General features: G+C 42.9%; 1 protein-coding gene across 1 annotated transcript in view; it reads left to right on the forward strand.

The window, feature by feature from the left end:
* smc5 (structural maintenance of chromosomes 5) overlaps positions 1 to 19,282 on the forward strand; it is a 56,434-nt gene that overhangs the window by 855 nt on the left and 36,297 nt on the right. Inside the window, exons 2-4 of the mRNA XM_078213957.1 lie at positions 13,096 to 13,237; positions 15,174 to 15,226; positions 18,883 to 19,042. Of these exons, the coding sequence (XP_078070083.1) occupies positions 13,096 to 13,237; positions 15,174 to 15,226; positions 18,883 to 19,042 (355 nt within the window). The remainder of the gene's footprint in view (positions 1 to 13,095; positions 13,238 to 15,173; positions 15,227 to 18,882; positions 19,043 to 19,282) is intronic.

Below are 19,282 nucleotides of genomic sequence, written 5' to 3' on the forward strand. Positions count from 1 at the left end.
AGAAACGGGTCATTCAGCCCATATGCTCCACGCTGGTGTTTATGCTTCACACAAATCCCCATCCCACTCTCTCTTCCTGTCGTGTCCACAAATCCTATAATAAAAGCAAAATGCTGCAGATGCTGGAATCTGAAATAGAAAGTGCTGGGAAATCTCAGCAGATCTGGCAACACTTGTGCAGAGACAAAAGAGCCAATGTTTCGTGTCTAGATGACCCTTCATCAGACCTGCTGAGATTTTCCAGCATTTTCTGTTTTTGTCACAAATCCTCCTGTTCCTCTCTCCCTCGTGTGTTTATCCACCTTCACTTTAAAGGTTTTTGTGTGTGTGTGTGAGCTATTTCTGAAAGGGACACCGTCACACTCTCTTTCTTGCTGCATGTCACCATTAGCAACTTTTTAAAACAACATTTTAATGGAAGCTTGCAGATGGGTTCACCCACATCCCGGACTCAGTAGTTGAGCCAGGCTGCAAAGGCGATCAGAGCCCTATGCCTCAGCTATCAGGTTAATCAGCCACAAGGCTTGCCAGATGGTTCAGTTTGGAGTCGCATTAATCCCAGAAGGGCTATATTTACTGATTCCTCAGCCCATCCCACTCAAACCATAGAAAATCTAGACAATGACAGGCATAGGTTTCAGCTCCCATTAGACATATCAAAGCTCCCCGCAAACTCAATGTGCGGAGAGAGCATCCTTTGTTCTAATAACAACTCCAAATACTGTGGATGCTGGAAACCTGAAATAAATACAGGAGTAAATGCTGGAAATACTCAGCTGATCTGTGGAGAGAGAAAAACGGTTGACATTCTTACTCAATGTTTTGTAATTGGAAAAGTTGGAGATGTAATAGATTTTAAGCAAATTCAGAGGGTGGGGAGTAAAGAACAAAAGGGAAGATCTGTAGTAAAGTGGAAGACAGGTGAATTTAAAAGACAAACTGGATGATGGTATGAGGTAAAATGAGATGGTAATGGAACAAGTAAAGAAACAAAAGATGGGTCTGTAGGAGGTATGCATAACAAAAGCAGGACTATTAACAGCAGTTGCTGTCCGAGTAAATAGGAGCAGTGATTGAAAGCTGAAATTGTTGAATTTGGATGTTGAATCCAAAAGGCTGTAAAGTACCTGATCGAAAGATGAGATACTTTTTGTAAAACGTGGGAGGAGGTTGTTTTGGAGGTCAGGCAGGTAATAAAAATGAATGACAGCTGGAAGTATGGGGTCACAGTTGTGGTCTGAACAGGGCGACTGTCAATCTACCTTTAATCTACTCAGTCATGACCAGTGAATACAATATACTGTATTCTGTTCTAAGGAAAAGCCAGGCGAGTGGCACTAGTTGCGTTGCTATTGTAGAGAGCTAGCATGGGCATGGCACGCTGAATAGCCTGTGTTGTAACCATTCTATGATACTAAGTTGAAGTACAATTAAATCACTGTTTCACCTAAAAATATTTAGAGCCCTCTAGTGTTGCGTGGGAAGATGCTGTGGGCTGGGGAGGAATTGCTGCAGGTGATCAGAGTGTATCAGGATGTTGCAGAGCGAACGCTCCTACAGTCTAATTTTGAACTCTTCCTAAGTTTTTAAAATTCATTTTATGGGATGTGGGGGTCGCTGACTAGGCCAGCATTTGTTGCCCTTGAGAAGATGCTGGTGACCCACCTTCTTGGACAGTTGCAGTCCCTAAACTGTAGGTACATCCACAGTGCTGTTAGGGAGGGAGTTCCAGGATTGTGCCCCAGTGACTATGACGGAATGGTGATATATTTCCAAGTCAGGATGGTGAGTGACTTGGAGGGGAACTATCAGGTAGTGGTGTATCCAGGTATCCACTGCCCTTGTCCTTCTGGATGGTAATGGTCGTGGGTTTGGAAGATGCTGCCTAAATAACCTTGTTGAGTTCCTGCAGTGCATCTTGGAGATGGTACACACTGCTGTCACTGTCCGTTGATGGTGGAAGGATTGAATGCTTGTAGAAGGGGTAGCAATAAAGAGGGCTGCTTTGTCCTGATGTTGTCAAACTTCTTGAGTGTTGTTGCTTTGGAGCCAACTCATTCAGGCAATTGGGGAATATTCCGTCACACTCCTGACTTGTGCCTTATAGATGGGGGACAGGCTTTGGGGAGTCAGGAGGTGAGTTGCTTGCCGCAGGATTTCTAGCCTTTGACCTGCTCTTGTAGCCACAATATTTATATGGCTAATTCAGTTTCTGGTCAATGGTAACCCCCAGGATGCTGATAGTGGGGGAGGGGATTCAGCGATGGTAATGCCATTGAATGTCAAGGGGCGATGGTCAGATCTTCCCTTATTGATGATGGTCATTGCCTGGGACCCGTGTGGCACAAATGTTACTTGCCACTTGTCAGCCCAAGCCTGGATATTGTCCAGCTCTTTCTGCATTTGGACATGGACTGCTTCAGTATCTGAGGAGTTGCGAATGGTACTGAACATTGTGCAATTATCTGTGAACATCCCCACTTCTGACCTTATGATGGAAGGAAAGTTATTGATGAAGCAGCTGAAGATTGGACCCAGAGCATATCCTGAGAAACTCCTGCAGTGATGTCCTGGAGCTGAGACAATTGACCTCCAACCACCGCAACTATCTTCCTTTGTGCTGGGTATGACTCCAACCAGTAGAGAGCTTTCTTTCTGATCCCCATTGACTCCATTTTTGCTATGGCTCTCTGGGCCAATTTGGTCAATTGCTGCCTTGGTGTCAAGGGCAATCACTGTTACATGACCTCTAGCATTCAGCTCTTTTGTCCATGTTTGAACCAAGGCTGGAATGAGGCCAGGAGCTGAGTGACCTTGGCAGAACCCAAACTGAGTGTCACTGAGCAGGTTATTGCTGACTAAACACCACTTGCATCACGGTCGAGATAGACTAGGGTGGGTGGTAATTGGCCAGGTTGGATTTGTCCTGCTTCTTGTATACAAGACATACTTGGGCAATTTTCCACATTGTTGGGCCGATGCCAATGTCGTAGCTGTACTGGAGGCATGACAAGTTCTGGAGCACAAGTCTTCAGGGCTATTGTCGGAATATTGTCAGGGCCTTTGCAGTATCCAGTGCCTTCAGCTGATTCATAGAATCCTACAGTGGAGAAGGAGGCCATTCGGCCATCATGTCTGCACTGACCACAATCCCACCCAGGCCCTATCCCCATACCATCATGCATTTACCCTAGTTAGTCCCCCTGACACCAAGGGGCAATTTAGCATGGCCAATCCACCTAACCTGCACATCTTTGGACTGAGAGGAAATCGGAGCACCTGGAGGAAACCCACGCAGTCCCGGGGAGAATGTGCAGACTCTGCACAGACAGTGACACAAGCCAGGAATTGAACCCGGGTCCCTGGCGCTGTGAGACAGCAGTGCTAACCACTGTGCCACCATGCCGCCATTTCTTGATATGTGGAGTGAATCGAATTGGCTGAAGATTGACATCTGTGACGCTGGGGGGCTCTGGAGGAGGCCGAGATGGATCATCCGCTCGGCACTTCTGGCTGAAGATTGTTGCGAATACTTCAGGCTTATTTGTTGCACTGATGTGCTGGGTTCCTCCATCATCAAGGATGGGGATAATTGTGGAGCCGCCTCCTCCAGTGAGTTGTTTAATTGTCTTCATGGCTGGATAGGGCAGGACTGCAGAGTTCGATCACATCCATTGGTAGCTCTGTTACTTATTGCTTATGCAGTTTGGCACGTGAATAGTCCTGTGTTGTACCTTCATCAGGTTGACATCTCATTTGCTTGAGGCTCCTGGCATGCCCTCCTGCACTCTTCATTGAACCAGGATTGATCCCCTAGATTGGTGGTAATGGTAGAGTGGGAGATGTGTCGGGCTGTGAGTTTACGAATGAGATCACGGATGGTTGAGTACAATTCTGCTGCTGCTGATGGCCTGCAGTGCCTCATGGATGACCAGTCTTGAGTTGTTAGATCTGTTCAAAGTCCATCTCATTTAGCAAGGTGGTAATGCCACCCGACACAATGGAGGGGGTGGGGGATCCTCAAGGAAAACAGGACTTCGTCTCCGACTTTGGCGGTCACTCGTACCAATACTGTCATGGACGTGTGCATCTGTGGCAGGCAGGTTGGTGAGGACGAGATCAAAGGGGAAGCAGATTTAGGACTGAGTTGAGGAGGAACTTCTTCACACAAAGTGTTGTGAATCTGTGGAATTCCCTGCCCAGTGAAGCAGTGGAGGCTACCTCATTGAATGTTTTTAAGGTAAGGATAGATACATTTTTGAACAGTAAAGGAATTGAGGGTTATGGTGAGCGGGCGGGTAAGTGAAGCTGAGTCCACAAAAAGATCAGCCATGATCTTATTGAATGGCGGAGCAGGCTCGAGGGGCCAGGTGGTCGACTCCTGCTCCTAGTTTTTAGGTTCTGAGCTTTCTTCTGTCCGACTGTACAGAGCAATGATTACTGAAATGTGAAGGAAACGTACAGCAGGTTTAACGGCAATGTGAAGAGAAAAGCAGAACTGGAGAATGTTTGAAGTCAAGCATCTTCCTTGGGTCTGTTATGTGGAAGAATTTTCTCAAATATTACCCTGTCTTTCAAGTACTGATAGATCTGCCCATTTACTGCATTCTTTGTCTTTCCACTATAATCATTTGCACCTTAGTGTATTTTTGTTGCAAATGCTTTTTTTTACAAATATGGCATCGCTTTGGTGTATCTGCACCATGTGGTATAAATAGCAGCTTGGTTTGCTTTTTGTCTTTTACCATGCATGTTGCACTTTGCGTTACCCTTGTCTCAAATTACTTGTACTGTATCTAGAGTTCTCTGGAGGATAGCTACCTAATTTGCATTTGAATTTGCATTAAGGGTGTCGGTACAAGAGGCAACCTCATGTTGCACGTATTTGCTGCTTTGTTTTTTGTTAAACCTTGCTCTAGAGTGAACCAAGCTTGGTTTGACCGAGCTTTTTGTTCATTGTTCCCAATACAACGTTCCTTGGCTCGGCACCCGGATTTGTCTGATTATGTCCTTGGGATTATTTTTATGTTGGAGGTACTATACAAATGCATGACCTCATTGGAAATTGCACAAAGTTGGCTTTATTCCACCGCCCCCTTTCCAAATCGAAATCTTCCATTTGTGCCTGCTTGCAATAACTGTGTCACATTGGGGATGCACAAACACAAAATGCTGAAAAATCTCAGCATCTGTGGAGAGAGAGAGTTAATGTTTTGAGTCTGGATGACCCAATGTACTTTGACCACATTGGGGATTGTTTACTTTCCAGGGTATAATGGCCCAGCTTTTGCAATTGTAATAATGGCAAAGCCATCAGCATTTGTTGTCTTTACTGTATAAAACTGGCAGCAACTTCTGGTGTCTACACCTGCAGTCAAATGTGGAAGTCCAGATGCTACTGCCATTGATACCACAGGAAGCGTTATTGCAGTCTTTATGTGAACCTCAACCTTTTACACATTTTCATTGTAAAAATAATTGACAGGCTTGTTCAATGAGGTGTAACTGATTTTTTTAAACAGCATGTGAAGTCATAAGTATTATTGAACAACCTCACTGACCCTGAAGTCTGGTATGTCATTCCCTTCACTCCACGATAAAAATTCCATAGAGTTTTAAAATGGTAAAAGTGAATTTTTGTTTTACTCTTCGGTGTTTGATTCCGATATTTCAGCTTCTGCCTTAATCCCATGTGCGTTTGTGCCGATCCTTATTCCGCTTTCTGTAAAATACCTGGTTTGCTGTCTGAGAATTCTTCATTCTGATTGGCTGACCAGCCTGTTTGATAATCCCACAGGTTATGACCCCTGGGCATTCACAGAACTCCTAAAAATGGTACCTGATTGAAACTGATGTTGTGATAACCATGATGTGGAGGTGCCAGCGTTGGACTGGGATAGGCACAGTAAGCAGTCTCACAACACCAGGTTAAAGTCCAACAGGTTTATTTGGTAGCACAAGCTTTCGGAATGCAGGGGCAGTGCCCCGAAAGCTCGTGCTACCAAATAAACCTGTTGGACTTCAACCTGGTGTTGTGAGACTACCTATGAAGTTGTGATAGGGGGAATTGTACCATAGGACCCGCTAGATTTTTCTGGACGGATTCCTTTAAGATCAGTGACGGGTGCCGTCTCTTGACCACTGACTGTAAAACCCGGGTCAGTGCATTGCTGAATTAAGGTGCCCTTTTTGATAAATCACTTTCTCGTTACTTCCTTAATGATATATTGCAGTGTTCACTGTTATAGCATTGCCCTGTTAACCATAAGGTATAATAGTGCTCCTGTTCAGATCCCACATTTCATCGTGGGAGTTTGTCAAACATCTGTACTAGGCAAGGAGAAAAGAACATAAATAATGTTTGGGTTATGTAGAATTGTAACATTTTAAGGTAGTTGATATACCTTTGTTTACATCTGGTAGTTATTTCTGTTATTCTCGTAGCTCAACATGTAGTTTGTTAGGTGTTGGTACTGTAATATGCAGAAGCATTAGTGAATGATATTCCACTTTAGATTATTTCTCCTATTTGCTGTTAAGCATTTTGCGCACAGTAGCTACCAATTTTATGCTTAGAAAATTACTTCAGAGAAAACTTTTCATGAACTTCATTGCGTGTTTTGACCTGTGAAGAAACAAATTGCCAATTTCTTAAAATTTCCTCTGAGGACTATAATTAAGTGGGGAATAATAAACTTCCAGGAAGGGAATAATAAGCTGCCAGGAAGGGAATACAATTATATTCTGATGGGAAAGATCAGGAGATGTCAAATTGAGAGTGGCAGGCTATTTGATTCTGGAGAGTGTCACAGCCAAGCTCTACGATCTCGTTTTCAGGGCAATTTCTGAAATTCAAGTAGGGTCTTGTACTCTGTCTTGCTTTCTTCTTCCTCAGTACGGGAAACTTGAATGCTCCGTGTCATTGTGTTTACAGATTAGTGTTGCCATCACTGGCATCTCAATTGTTGGAACAGGGCAGCAGGGTGGCACAGTGGTTAGCACTGCTGCCTCACAGTGGTTAGCACTGCTGCCTCACAGTGCCAGGGACCTGGGTTCGATTTCTGGCTTGGGTCACTGTCTGTGCAGAGTCTGCATGTTCTCCCCGTGTCTGTGTGGGTTTTCTCCAGGTGCTCCGGTTTCCTCCCACAGTCCGAAAGATGTGTTGGTTAAGTGGATTGGACATGCCAAATTCTCCCTCAGTGAACCCGAACAGGCGCGGGAGTGTGGAAACTAGGGGATTTTCACAGTAACTTCATTGCACTGTTAATGTAAGCCTACTTGTGACTAATAAATAAATGAAATAAATAAACTGCAGGTTTACTGAGAAACATCCTGTTGGAGAATTGACTAAGATTGTTTGTGTGATCAATTTCAGCACAGGGGATGTGAAACCTTGCAGAGAAAGATCCACATTTGTAGTTTAATTCTGGCATTTTATTGGGCTATACTGATCAACAATTGCATGAAATCTTACACTGGGCTCATGGAATAATGAGTGGTCAATTTTTCAGCGCGGAGGCGTGACGCTTATGCACAAAGCTTCTCAGAGCTGTCAGTGGGCCCCACTGTGTGAAGCTGAAGTCCCTCCTTAGGCTGGTTTTACGTTAGTGTCTGGACTTTTCTGCCATTTGGAATGGCAGTCAGCAAATCTTCTTTCAACTAGCCTGAATAAATCTGATAGGTTTGCAGCTTTGGGAACCTGTGTCTCAAACACCTTATCAACATCAATGCAGCAATACACCTGTGGAAGTTGAGGTTTCTTACAATCACTGGACCTTGATTGGAGTGGTGGTGCTAGCTGAGTTAAATGGGAGTGGGATGCAGGGATACAGCGCAGAAAGCTATTGTACCTGTGCCAGCACTTTGAAAGAGCTTTCTGAAATATTCTTCCCCACCCTTCCCCCAAAGTCCTGCAAATTTATCCCCTTCAAGTATGACCACTTCTCTTCTAAACATTTTTATTGGATCTGCTTTTGCCACCCTTTCAGTCAAAGCATTTCCAAGTTTACTGTCTTCAACAAACTTTCAAACTAGCCATATGTATACTTCTTATTTTGAAGAGTCAGCCCCTTGGACGTTCTTATGAGCTATCTTAGCAGTGACTCAAAGGGTAGTGATTTTGCCTCTAAGTCAGCAGATTGGGGTTCAAATCCCTCACCAGGGACGAGGCTGATACCTGAATGTTGGGAATACCACCTTTTAGATGTGATGTTAAATGTCAAAATATCTCCAAGCAGATATGCTTGTTTTATTCACATCTATAAGTCCTTATCAATTTCTGAGACAGTTCATACAAGTTTGGTTTGCTTTGGGCATTGTGCAGCATTTGTAGATGTATTGATGGGCCTGGAGAACCAGTCTTTTGTTACTGGAATATAAGAACTGAAATACTTCTCTGGAACAGAAGGTTTAAGGGCTGATCTTCTAGAAACCTTCAAAATTATAAAAGAATTGGATAGGATAGATGTGGAGAAGATGTTTCTTTTTTTCGTTATTCATTTATGGGATGTAGTTGTCACTGGTTAGGCCAGCATTTATTGCCCATCTCCTAGTTGCCCTTGTGAAAGTGGTGGTGAGCTGCCTTCTTGAACTACTGCAGTCCATGTGATGTAGGTACATTCACAGTGCTCTTAGGGAGGGAGTTCCAAGCTTTTGACCCAGCGACAGTGAAGGAACGGCAATATATTTCCAAGTCAGGCTGGTGAGTGGCTTGGAGGGGAACCTCCAGGTGGTGGTGTTCCCAAGTATTTGCTGCTCTTGTCCTAGATGGTAACAGTCGTTGGTTTGGAAGGTACTGCCTGAGGAGCCTTGCTGAGTTCCAGCAGTGTATCTTATAGATTTGCTTGTTAGGTTGATGAAAATTAGTGCCATAAATATGAAAGAGTCCCTGCTAAATCTGCTAGAGAATTCAGGAGAAATTTCTTTCCCCAGAGAGGTGTGAGAGTGTGGAATTCGCTCCCACGTGTCGTTGTTGATGTGAGCAGCAGTGATACGTTTTTAAGGGAGTGCTCAATAAGCACATGAGGAAGGAAGAAACAGATGGACATGTTGATAGCGTTGGATAAAGTAAGGTGGGAGCAGGTTTTTGTGAAGAGGAGACACTAACATAGAGCAATTGGACCAAATGGTCTGTTTCTGTGCTGTAAATATTTTCTACTTTGTAACACACTGTCATATCACTCAGTGATACAATTCTGGTACATTAATTATAGTAAGAAGTTTAACAACACCAGGTTAAAGCCCAGTCCAACGCCGGCATCTCCACCTCATGACATTAATTATAACCAGTAGATGGCAGAGTTGCCCTTATCATTCGGGTGAAAGGTTTACTGCATGTAAATTAACACTTCTAGTATTATTTCCAGAATAGTATTGTCTTTTTTCACGAACATGCAGAGCAATAATTTCTGTTACTCTGCAGTAATTATGGCCAGTTTAAAAGCCCAGAGTTCCTGATAAACTTAGTTGAGGCTGAAGAGGATAATACACTGGTATTACCATTTCTAGTTTTCATGACATCTAATAGAAAGAAATTGATTTTTAATTTGTTCATGGGATGTGGGCGTTGCCGGCTAGGCCACCGTTTATTGTCCATCTCTAATTGCCCTTGAGAAACTGGTGGTGAGTTGCCGCCTTGAGCTGCTGCAGCTCATGTGGTGCAGGTACACCCTTAGTATGCTAGGGAGGGAGCCCTAGATTTTGACTCAGTGGAGGAACGGGGATATATTTCCGAGTCAGGATGGTGAGTGGCTTGGAGGGGAACTTGTAGGTGATGGTGTTCCCATGCACCTGCTAATTTACCTGTTGTCCTTGTCTTAGGTAGTAGAGTTTGTGGGTTTGGAAGCTGCTGTCGTAGGAGCCTTGGTGAGTTGTGGTGCATCTTCTAGATGGTACATCATGCTGCCAACATGTTCTAGTTGTGCAGGAAGTGAATGTAAGGTGGTGTATGGGGTGCCTATCAAACAGGCTGCTTTGCTCTGGATGGTGTTGAGCTTCTTGAGTGTCGTTGGAGCTGCATTCTTCCAGGCAAATGGAGAGTGTTCGATCACACTCCTGACTTGTGCCTTGGAGGTGAGTTACTTGCTGCAGAAATTCTCAGCCTCTGACCCGCTCTTGTAGGCACATATCTATATGTCTGGTCGAGTTCAGTTTCTCGTCAATGGTAATCCCGAGGATGTTGATGGTGGGGTTTCAGCGATGGCCATACTGTTGATTGCCATGTGGAAATGATCTTGTTGGACATGGTCACTGTCTGGCACTAGTTTAGCATCGATGTTATTTGCCACTTAGTTGCCCAAGTCTGAATGTTGCCCAGGTCGCTGCGTGTGGACATGGTCTGCTTCCTTTATTTGAAGAGTTACCAGTGGAGCTGAACATTGTAAAGTCATCTGCGAACATCCCCACTTCTGACCTTTTGATGAAATGATGGTCATTGATGAAGCAGCTGAAGATGGTTGGGTCTAGGGCACTCATCCTGAGGAACTCCTGCAGAGATGCCCAGGGACTAAGTGATTGACCTTCAACAACCACAACCATCTTCTTTTGTGCTAGAGGAGAGTTTTCCCTCTGATCCTCATTGACTTCAATTTAGCAGAGTTTGCGCTTATTTGGTCACATGCTGTGATAAAAACTGAAATAACATTTGAAATAAAAACAGAAATGCTGGAAACACGTGGCCATTTGGCAGCATCTGTGGAGAGAGAAACAGAGGTAATTAGAGTCCAACATGACTGTTCTTTGGAATTGTTTTTATTTAATCAAATACTACCTTGATATCAAAGGAAGCCACTCCTTTCCATTCGACAATTCAACTCATTTGCCCATGTTTACACCAAACCCGTAATGGGGCCTTGAGCTGAGTGTTCCTGGTGGGACCTGTACTGAACATTGCAAATGCCACTTAATTGCACTGCTGACATCACCTTCCATGCTTCATTGCCAATTAGTTATAAAGTGTTGTCACTGTTGAAAGGTTTTATTTTAAGCAGGATTAAAAAAAATATTTTTCATTGTTGTACATGTGGAGGCTTTCCGATATAGTTTATGCTTTATTCTCACTTGCTGTTTGTATGCATTTCTGAAATAATTCATTAGATGTGAAGTAATCTAGGACATCCTGAGGATTTGATGAGGTGCTGAATATTTATTTTAGCTTGATAAACTGTAACAATCAGTAAGACATCTGAACACCCGTGTTCAATTATCAGGCATAATCGAGGTCTGTGCAGATCTAAGATTTCATTGCCATTGAATTGTCGCAATCTCTTCTAGACTGTTAAATGGACTGTGTGTCAGTGTAATTACCTGATCATAACAATGCCCAAAGCTAGCTCTGTAGATGTTTCCTGGCATGGTGTCTGAACTTTAACCCAGTTTGCAATAAATATGAAGAGAGATTGGTGCAAGATGACAAATTAAATGTGGGAAAGAGGTAGACAGCAATTATTTTAGCGTCACAACTTTGTTTAATTCCTGGCTCTGTAGTTTTTGAAAATCTGAATACTTTAATTTCAGCAGCTGAGTTTCCAAATTTTGGCCTTTCCAGTTATGAGAATCAGATCGTTGGTTTAGTTCTGCAGGTCAGTTAAATTGAGAAACATCTTCCTTACAGTACACATTAAAAACACTTATCTCCATTGAGTGTCAGAAGTGTTAAACAATCTGTACATAGGAAATACATTTTTAAAAAGTAATTAGTCATAATTGTAATGACAGAAAATGATGGACAAGTAACCTGACTGATCAGTTTTGCATTAATTATGTGAACTAATCAAGTAAATAATCCATTCTCTGTATTTCTAATTTCAATTGTTCAAGATGAATTCAAATTGAAACGATGATTCCTTCTGGATTTGTTTTCCATTTTTTAAATTGAATAATTGTCCTGTTTGTGATAATTGATGTAAAGTAAGAAATTATGTTTATTTTCATTGTTTTTAAAAAATCACCATTGTTCACGTGTTTTTCTGAATAGTTGATTTTTCCACTTAATGCAAACTGTAAATGGTAGAAACCTGACCTTGCAACAAGGGTCGTCCACTGCAATAATGTGGGTTATGCAGTGGATGATGGTGCATTCGTTGTACTGGAGTCTCTAGGGCCTAGTGGTGTGTAGATAGATGGCCTGACCCGTACAGCAGAATTTCTACTGTTGCTTTAGGTTAAGTCTTAACTTTGGATTAATTGGAAATCATGGACATTTATAGCGAGAAATATCCTCTTGGGTAGTGAAAGCACATTTTCTGAGACATAATGAACAGATATAATAGGAAATAATTAAGATGCAAAATATGTTTTCCATAGAAAAACGTATAGTTTTCCAGGTATTCTATTCGTCTGAGTTGAGATCACTGAAACTGAGTCGCGAGCAACAGTGGATTTCAAATTTTGATGCCATTAAACTATGCAATCTTCATTATTGTGCTTTACACTAGCGGCGCTGTTTAGGTTGTTTTCACATATCTTGTATGCTGCTGGACTTTGCTAAATTTCATGGTTATGCAAAATCAGCCTCCTGATTGGACCCGTTACCAGGCAAAAAAGGAAGGCAAGAGTGCCTGCTTCCTAATGTGGAGTCATAGAGCCATAACTAGAGATGGGTGTAGACCAAGTTTACTCAAATGGCTTTAAGATTCTTGTGTTCTGGGAGTTAAAAAGTTCAAAGATGTGCAGGTCAGGTGGATTGGCCAGGGTAAATTGCCCCTTAGGATCCCAAGATGTGTAGGTTAGGAGGATTAACGCAGTAAATGCATAGGGTTACGGGGCTGGGATGGTGGTGGGCCTGGGTAAGATGCTGTTTCGGAGAGTTGGTGCAGACCCGATGGGCAGAATGGCCTCCTGCATTGTAGGGATTCTATGATTCAAACTGTTGGCTGTCTGTGTTTAACCCAAGAGGGAATGAGAATCATACTGTTAAGTTCTGTTGCTTGCTAAGACTTAGCACCTTTCAGGAAACTTAAGTGAATCGATCTGTTAAGAAAGTTCTACTGATAACATTTGGAATGTTAGACATAGCAAGTCTGACAGGGAACTGTTCTGATTACAAATTACAATGTCAAACATTTGTTTGAATTTAGTGAATGTGTTGCTTTTCAGAACTTACGATTCCTGTGAGATTTTCCCTGGGGCCAACTTGAACATGATAGTGGGAGCCAATGGCACTGGGAAGTCCAGCATCGTCTGTGCAATTTGTTTGGGTTTGGCAGGAAAAACCTCCTTTATTGGCAGAGGGGACAAGGTGAGTGCTATTAATGTTTTGTATAATATAAGTCTGGCTTGATTTTACACCATGTTCTGTTTTGGTAATTTGGACAGTTAAATTACAAGATGATTCCCCGTAACGTCGTTTCAGTCTAGCGTATCCTTTCTGCCCAATTGCTTGATGTCAGTTTTGACTCAATGGGTAGCATTCTTGCCTCGGAGTCGGAAAAACCCCGGGTTCAAGCCCCAGTCACGAGGAAACCAAGTTGTAGAATTTTGAGGTGCGTGTACACGTCTAGAGAGGCAGTATCATTAAAGTGCAACTTTTAATTTTCAAATGTTGGCCAGCCAATTGCAATGAATATAATGGAAATAATGCAGCTGACAACACATGCTGCAATACTAAACATAGAAACATAAAAGATAGGAGCAGGAGGAGGCCATTTGGCCCTTCGAGCCTGCTCCGCCATTCATCACGATCATGGTTGATCCCCCAACTCATTAGCCTAATCCTGCTTTCTCCCCATAACCTTTGATCCCATTCGCCCCCAAGTGCTATATCTAGCCACTTCTTGAATACATTGAATGTTTTGACATCAACTGTGGTAATGAATTCCACAGGCTCACCGTTTTTTGGGTGAAGAAATGTCTCCTTATCTCCATCCTCAATGGTCTACCCTGAATCCTCAGACTGTGACCCCTGGTTCTGGGCTCCCCCACCATCGGGAACATCCTCCCTGCATCTACCCTGTCCAGTCCTGTTAGAATTTTATAAGTCTCTATGAGATATAATACAAACTGAAAAATAATCACTGTTTAATGCTACATACTTAATTTTATAAGCTATAGTTATTTCATGATATTTTCTAGCTTTGAACATTTTTAAATATAATTTTATATATTGGAAGTTCTGATTAAGTGTTTGTGGTATAATTTAAACCATTTCAAATTCAGCGTTTACTGTTTTTACAGACGTAAAAATATATCTGTGTGGTTATGTATTTATTTTGGTCTGATTTGACTAACCTGCTGTGATTTGATTTTCGCTGAAATAAGTGTTTTCTGTGTGTCAAGACTGACCCTTGCAGGACCTTCTGTTGGTAGTTGTAGAGTAATGTTTCAGTGTAGGGAGTAGTGCAAAGGTCAGTCTTCCTCATTCATTCAATTTCAAGGACAGATGTAATGGGCTGGATTTTGCAGTACGCATAATGGTGAGGCTGACCAGTGCCTGCCCATGCACAGTTAATTGCATAAATCAGGAATTTGTTGTCCAAGATGCTGCATTCTGCCAAAAGCTTCATAGAATCCATACAGAAAGAGACCGCTCGGCCCATCAAGTCTACATCTACCACCACAACCCCACCCAGGCCCCATCCCCATGACCCCACATATTCATCCTTCGCTGCAATGATATCCCACTGAGAGACTTATCGTTCAAATACAGAAAAGTCACGCCATTTCATAGAATCATGGCATGCCTACAGTGCAGTACTTCCTCCATTCATGAATACTAGCCATTGTTCATCTTAGTGCAGGTACTCTTTTAAAGATGTGATCAGTCTTAATCACTGCCAGACAGTCTCGCTGGTGTATAAATTAACTTCTAACGTGTGGAGACTCATTCTCAGTTTTTTGGCTCAGATCAAGCCCAAGATGGGCCGCAGTGCCTTATCTTGTCAGCTTGAATCTTGTTTATCTCTTGTGGGGATGATGAATTGGATTCAATTTCAGTTTGATTTCTGAAGCAAGGAATGAATTTAGGTCCGTCTGGTCCACTCTGAGCATTGGCTTTGTAACTTCAAGGATGGAGTAAAAAAATACAAAAAAAATTGTATGTTTCCAATAATAGATGTAATCTTAAGACATGTGACTCCAAACTTGTTAAAGTTAATTTACACGCCAAGGAGATTGTTTGGCAGTATTTCATTTGTAAGGGCTGTGCAAAAATGATACAGGTTTTAATTTTTTAACAGGTTGGCCTTTATGTGAAACGAGGATATAACAAAGGATATATTGAACTTGAACTGTAAGTATAATCTAACAGAAATTACCCATGCAAACTTGTTTTATGAAGTCCAGTGGTGACAGTTTGGCCTGTTCTAATTCCTCCTTCAATACTGCAGGGAACTCATATGCTGCAAACAGCTCTGCTCCTCAAGTTCCCATCAATTTTATATTTAACCAGTGCTTGCTACACAATCTTCTACAGACTTGCTGGAGAGTGTGGAGTGGAATGATGTGGTCTTGCTATATTATGTTCTGCCATTTGGAATGGAGGGTGCATTGGGTGACTAGGATGAATCTAGTGATACTTAGAGCTGAAATTAAAATGGATGATTCTTCAATGTGTAAGTTTTGATAGATTTCAGTCTACTATTGGAAACTGCTATCTGCAATGAACACAAAGAAGGAGAATTGAGAGAGATTCCAAGTATAATTCCGCACCTCCCAAAGTCAAAGTACGCAGCGTTGACAGGACTGAACGTGGGACCTCTCATTGCGGGAGTCCCTAAATAACTTCTCAATTTAAAATTGTATCTCAAGTTTTAAAATAATTAAACTTGGTATGGAATATTAAGGTGTGATTTAAGGCAGGCACAGTGGTTAGCACTGCTGCCCCACAGCTCCAGGCACTGGGTTCATAAGACATAGGAGCAGAATCAGGCCACTCGGCCCATCGAGTCTGCTCCACCATTCAATCATGGCTGATATTTTTCTCCTCCCCATGCTCCTGCCTTTTCCCCATAACCCCTGATCCCCTTATTAATCAAGAACCTAGCTATCTCTGTCTTAAAGACAATGACCTGGCCTCCATAGCCTTCTGTGGCAAAGAGTTCCACAGATTCACCATTCTGGCTGAAGAAATTCCTCCTCATCTCTGTTTTAAAGGATCGTCCCTTTAGCCTGAGGTTGTGCCCTCTGGTTCTAGTTTTTCCTACTAGTGGAAACATCCTCTCCATGTCCACTCTATCTAGGCCTCGCAGTATCCTGTAAGTTTCAATAAGATCCCCCCTCATCCTTCTAAACTCCAACGGGTACAGACTCAGAGTCCTCAACCGTTCCTCATACAACAAGCTCTTCATTCCAGGGATCATTCTTGTGAACCTCCTGTGGACCATCTCCAAGGCCAGCACATCCTTCCTTAGATATGGGGCCCAAAACTGCTCATAATACTCCAAATGGGGTCTGATCAGAGCCTTATACAGCCTCAGTAGTACATCCCTGCTCTTGTATTCTAGCCCTCTGGACAATTCCCCGTGTTCCCATGTTCTCCCCGTGTTTGCGTGCGTTTCCTCCAGGTGCTCCGGTTTTTTCTCAAAATCCAAAGATGTGCAGGTTAGGTGGACTGGCCACGCTAAATTGCCCCTTAGTGTCCAAAGATGTGTGAATTAGGTAGATTAGCAGGGTAAATGCATGGGGTTGTGGGGATAGGGCAGGGGGGTGCGCCTGGGTAAGATGCTTTGTCAGAAAATCAGTGCAGACTTGATGGGCCGAATCTCCACCTTCTGCACTGTAGGGATTCTGTGATTCTGTTCTATGATTTAATTGAGGCTTTTAAGATGAATAAAGGAGTTCATAGGAGAGATGGAGGGAAACTGCTGGGAAGTGTCCTAAACAAGAGGGCATAACCTTAAATTTAGAGTGGGGTCATTCAGAAGTCTTGTTAGGAAACATTTCTCACAGTAGAGTGGAAATCTGGAATCTGGAACAGGGAGACGAGAGATGAAATTGCTGGGCCTCTGACGGAAATCTTTGTCGCTTCTTTGGACACGGGTGAGGTCCCTGAGGATTGGAGGATAGCGAATGTGGTCCCGTTGTTTAAGAAGGGTAGCAGGGATAACCCAGGAAATTATAGGCCGGTGAGCTTGACGTCCGTGGTAGGGAAGTTGTTGGAGAGGATTCTTAGAGACAGGATGTATGTGCATTTAGAATGGAACACTCTCATTAGTGACAGACAGCATGGTTTTGTAAGAGGGAGGTCGTGCCTTACAAATTTGGTGGAGTTTTTTGAGGAAGTGACAAAAACGGTTGATGAAGGAAGGGCCGTGGATGTCGTCTATATGGATTTCAGTAAGGCATTTGACAAAGTCCCACATGGCAGGTTGGTTAAGAAGGTTAAGGCTCATGGGATACAAGGAGAAGTGGCTAGATGGGTGGAGAACTGGCTTGGCCATAGGAGACAGAGGGTAGTGGTCGAAGGGTCCTTTTCCGGCTGGAGGTCTGTGACCAGTGGTGTTCCGCAGGGCTCTGTACTGGGACCTCTGCTGTTTGTGATATATATAAACGTTTTGGAAGAAGGTGTAACTGGTGTAATCAGCAAGTTTGCGGATGACACGAAGATGGCTGGACTTGTGGATAGCGAAGAGCATTTTCGGGCAATACAGCAGGATATAGATAGGCTGGAAAATTGGGCGGAGAGGTGGCAGATGGAGTTTAATCCGGATAAATGCGAAGTGATGCATTTTGGAAGAAATAATGTAGGAAGGAGTTATACAATAAATGGCAGAATCATCAGGAGTATAGAAACACAGAGGGACCTAGGTGTGCAAGTCCACAAATCCTTGAAGGTGGCAACACAGGTGGAGAAGGTGGTGAAGAAGGCATATGGTATGCTTGCCTTTATAGGATGAGGTATAGAGTATAAAAGCTGGAGTCTGATGATGCAGCTGTATAGAACGCTGGTTAGGCCACATTTGGAGTACTGCGTCCAGTTCTGGTTGCCGCACTACCAGAAGGACGTGGAGGCGTTAGAGAGAGTGCAGAGAAAGTTTACCAGGATGTTGCCTGGTATGGAGGGTCTTAGCTATGAGGAGAGATTGGGTAAACTGGGGTTGTTCTCCCTGGAAAGACGGAGAATGAGGGGAGATCTAATAGAGGTGTACAAGATTATGAAGGGGATAGATAGGGTGAACAGTGGGAAGCTTTTTCCCAGATCAGAAGTGACGTTCACGAGGGGTCACGGGCTCAAGGTGAGAGGGGCGAAGTATAACTCAGATATTAGAGAGATGTTTTTTACACAGAGGGTGGTGGGGGCCTGGAATGCGCTGCCAAGTAGGGTGGTGGAGGCAGGCACGCTGACATTGTTTAAGACTTACCTGGATAGTCACATGAGCAGCCTGGGAATGGAGGGATACAAACGATTGGTCTAGTTGAACCAAGGAGCGGCACAGGCTTGGAGGGCCGAAGGGCCTGTTTCCTGTGCTGTACTGTTCTTTGTTCTATTCCAGCATCTGCAATATTTTGCTTTTAACCCAGACCAATGTACTGGGGACATGGGTTCAAATCGAAACCACAGCAGCTGCTGGAATAAAACTTTGATTAATTAACAAACAACTGGACTTGGAAGAATAACAATGCCAGGAAATATTATCGATTGTTGTCTCATCTCAAATAGCCGTAGAAATTGAGGGTCAGTTATTTCAAATCTGAGATTGATAGATTTTTGTTCAGCAAGACTATGGAACCAAGGTGGGTAAATGGAGTTAAGGCATGGAGCAGGTATGGTCTAATTGACTGAAGGACCATGCTCAAAGAGGTGATGGTCACTTGTCATTTGTATGTGATAATGAGCCAGTTGAATCAACCTTGGCTTCCGTTTATTTTCCAAATGTTATCATTCAATTTCTAAATTTCTTGAAGAGTGATTTAATTTGTATGATTTATATAATTGGCCATTTACAGCTACAGACGACCACACAACCTTATTGTTAGCCGAGAGATTTCTGTGTCAAATCAGTCTGTCTGGCAAATAAATCGAGAACACGCAACTCAGAAAATGGTCGAAGAACAGACTGCTGCTTTGAATATCCAAGTGGGGAATCTCTGCCAGTTTTTACCTCAGGTGTGTAATAAATGGAAGAATTAATGTACTAAGTTTGAATCTGGGTGAATGTTGTTCCAAGATTCTTATTTAGCCTTTGAATCACATCAAGATTGGTTGCGTTTGGTGTAAGTCTACTATAAGAACTATAATTTTAATGTCTGGCTATTTGGACTCCAGGACTGTGCTATACAATAATATTAACTGGCAATTTAGATCAATGCCCATTCCTCTGAACTAATGCTGGCATTGGTTAGCGTT

The sequence above is a fragment of the Mustelus asterias genome, chromosome 6 (genome assembly GCF_964213995.1).
Source record: "Mustelus asterias chromosome 6, sMusAst1.hap1.1, whole genome shotgun sequence".
Classification (NCBI taxonomy): Eukaryota; Metazoa; Chordata; class Chondrichthyes; order Carcharhiniformes; family Triakidae; genus Mustelus; species Mustelus asterias.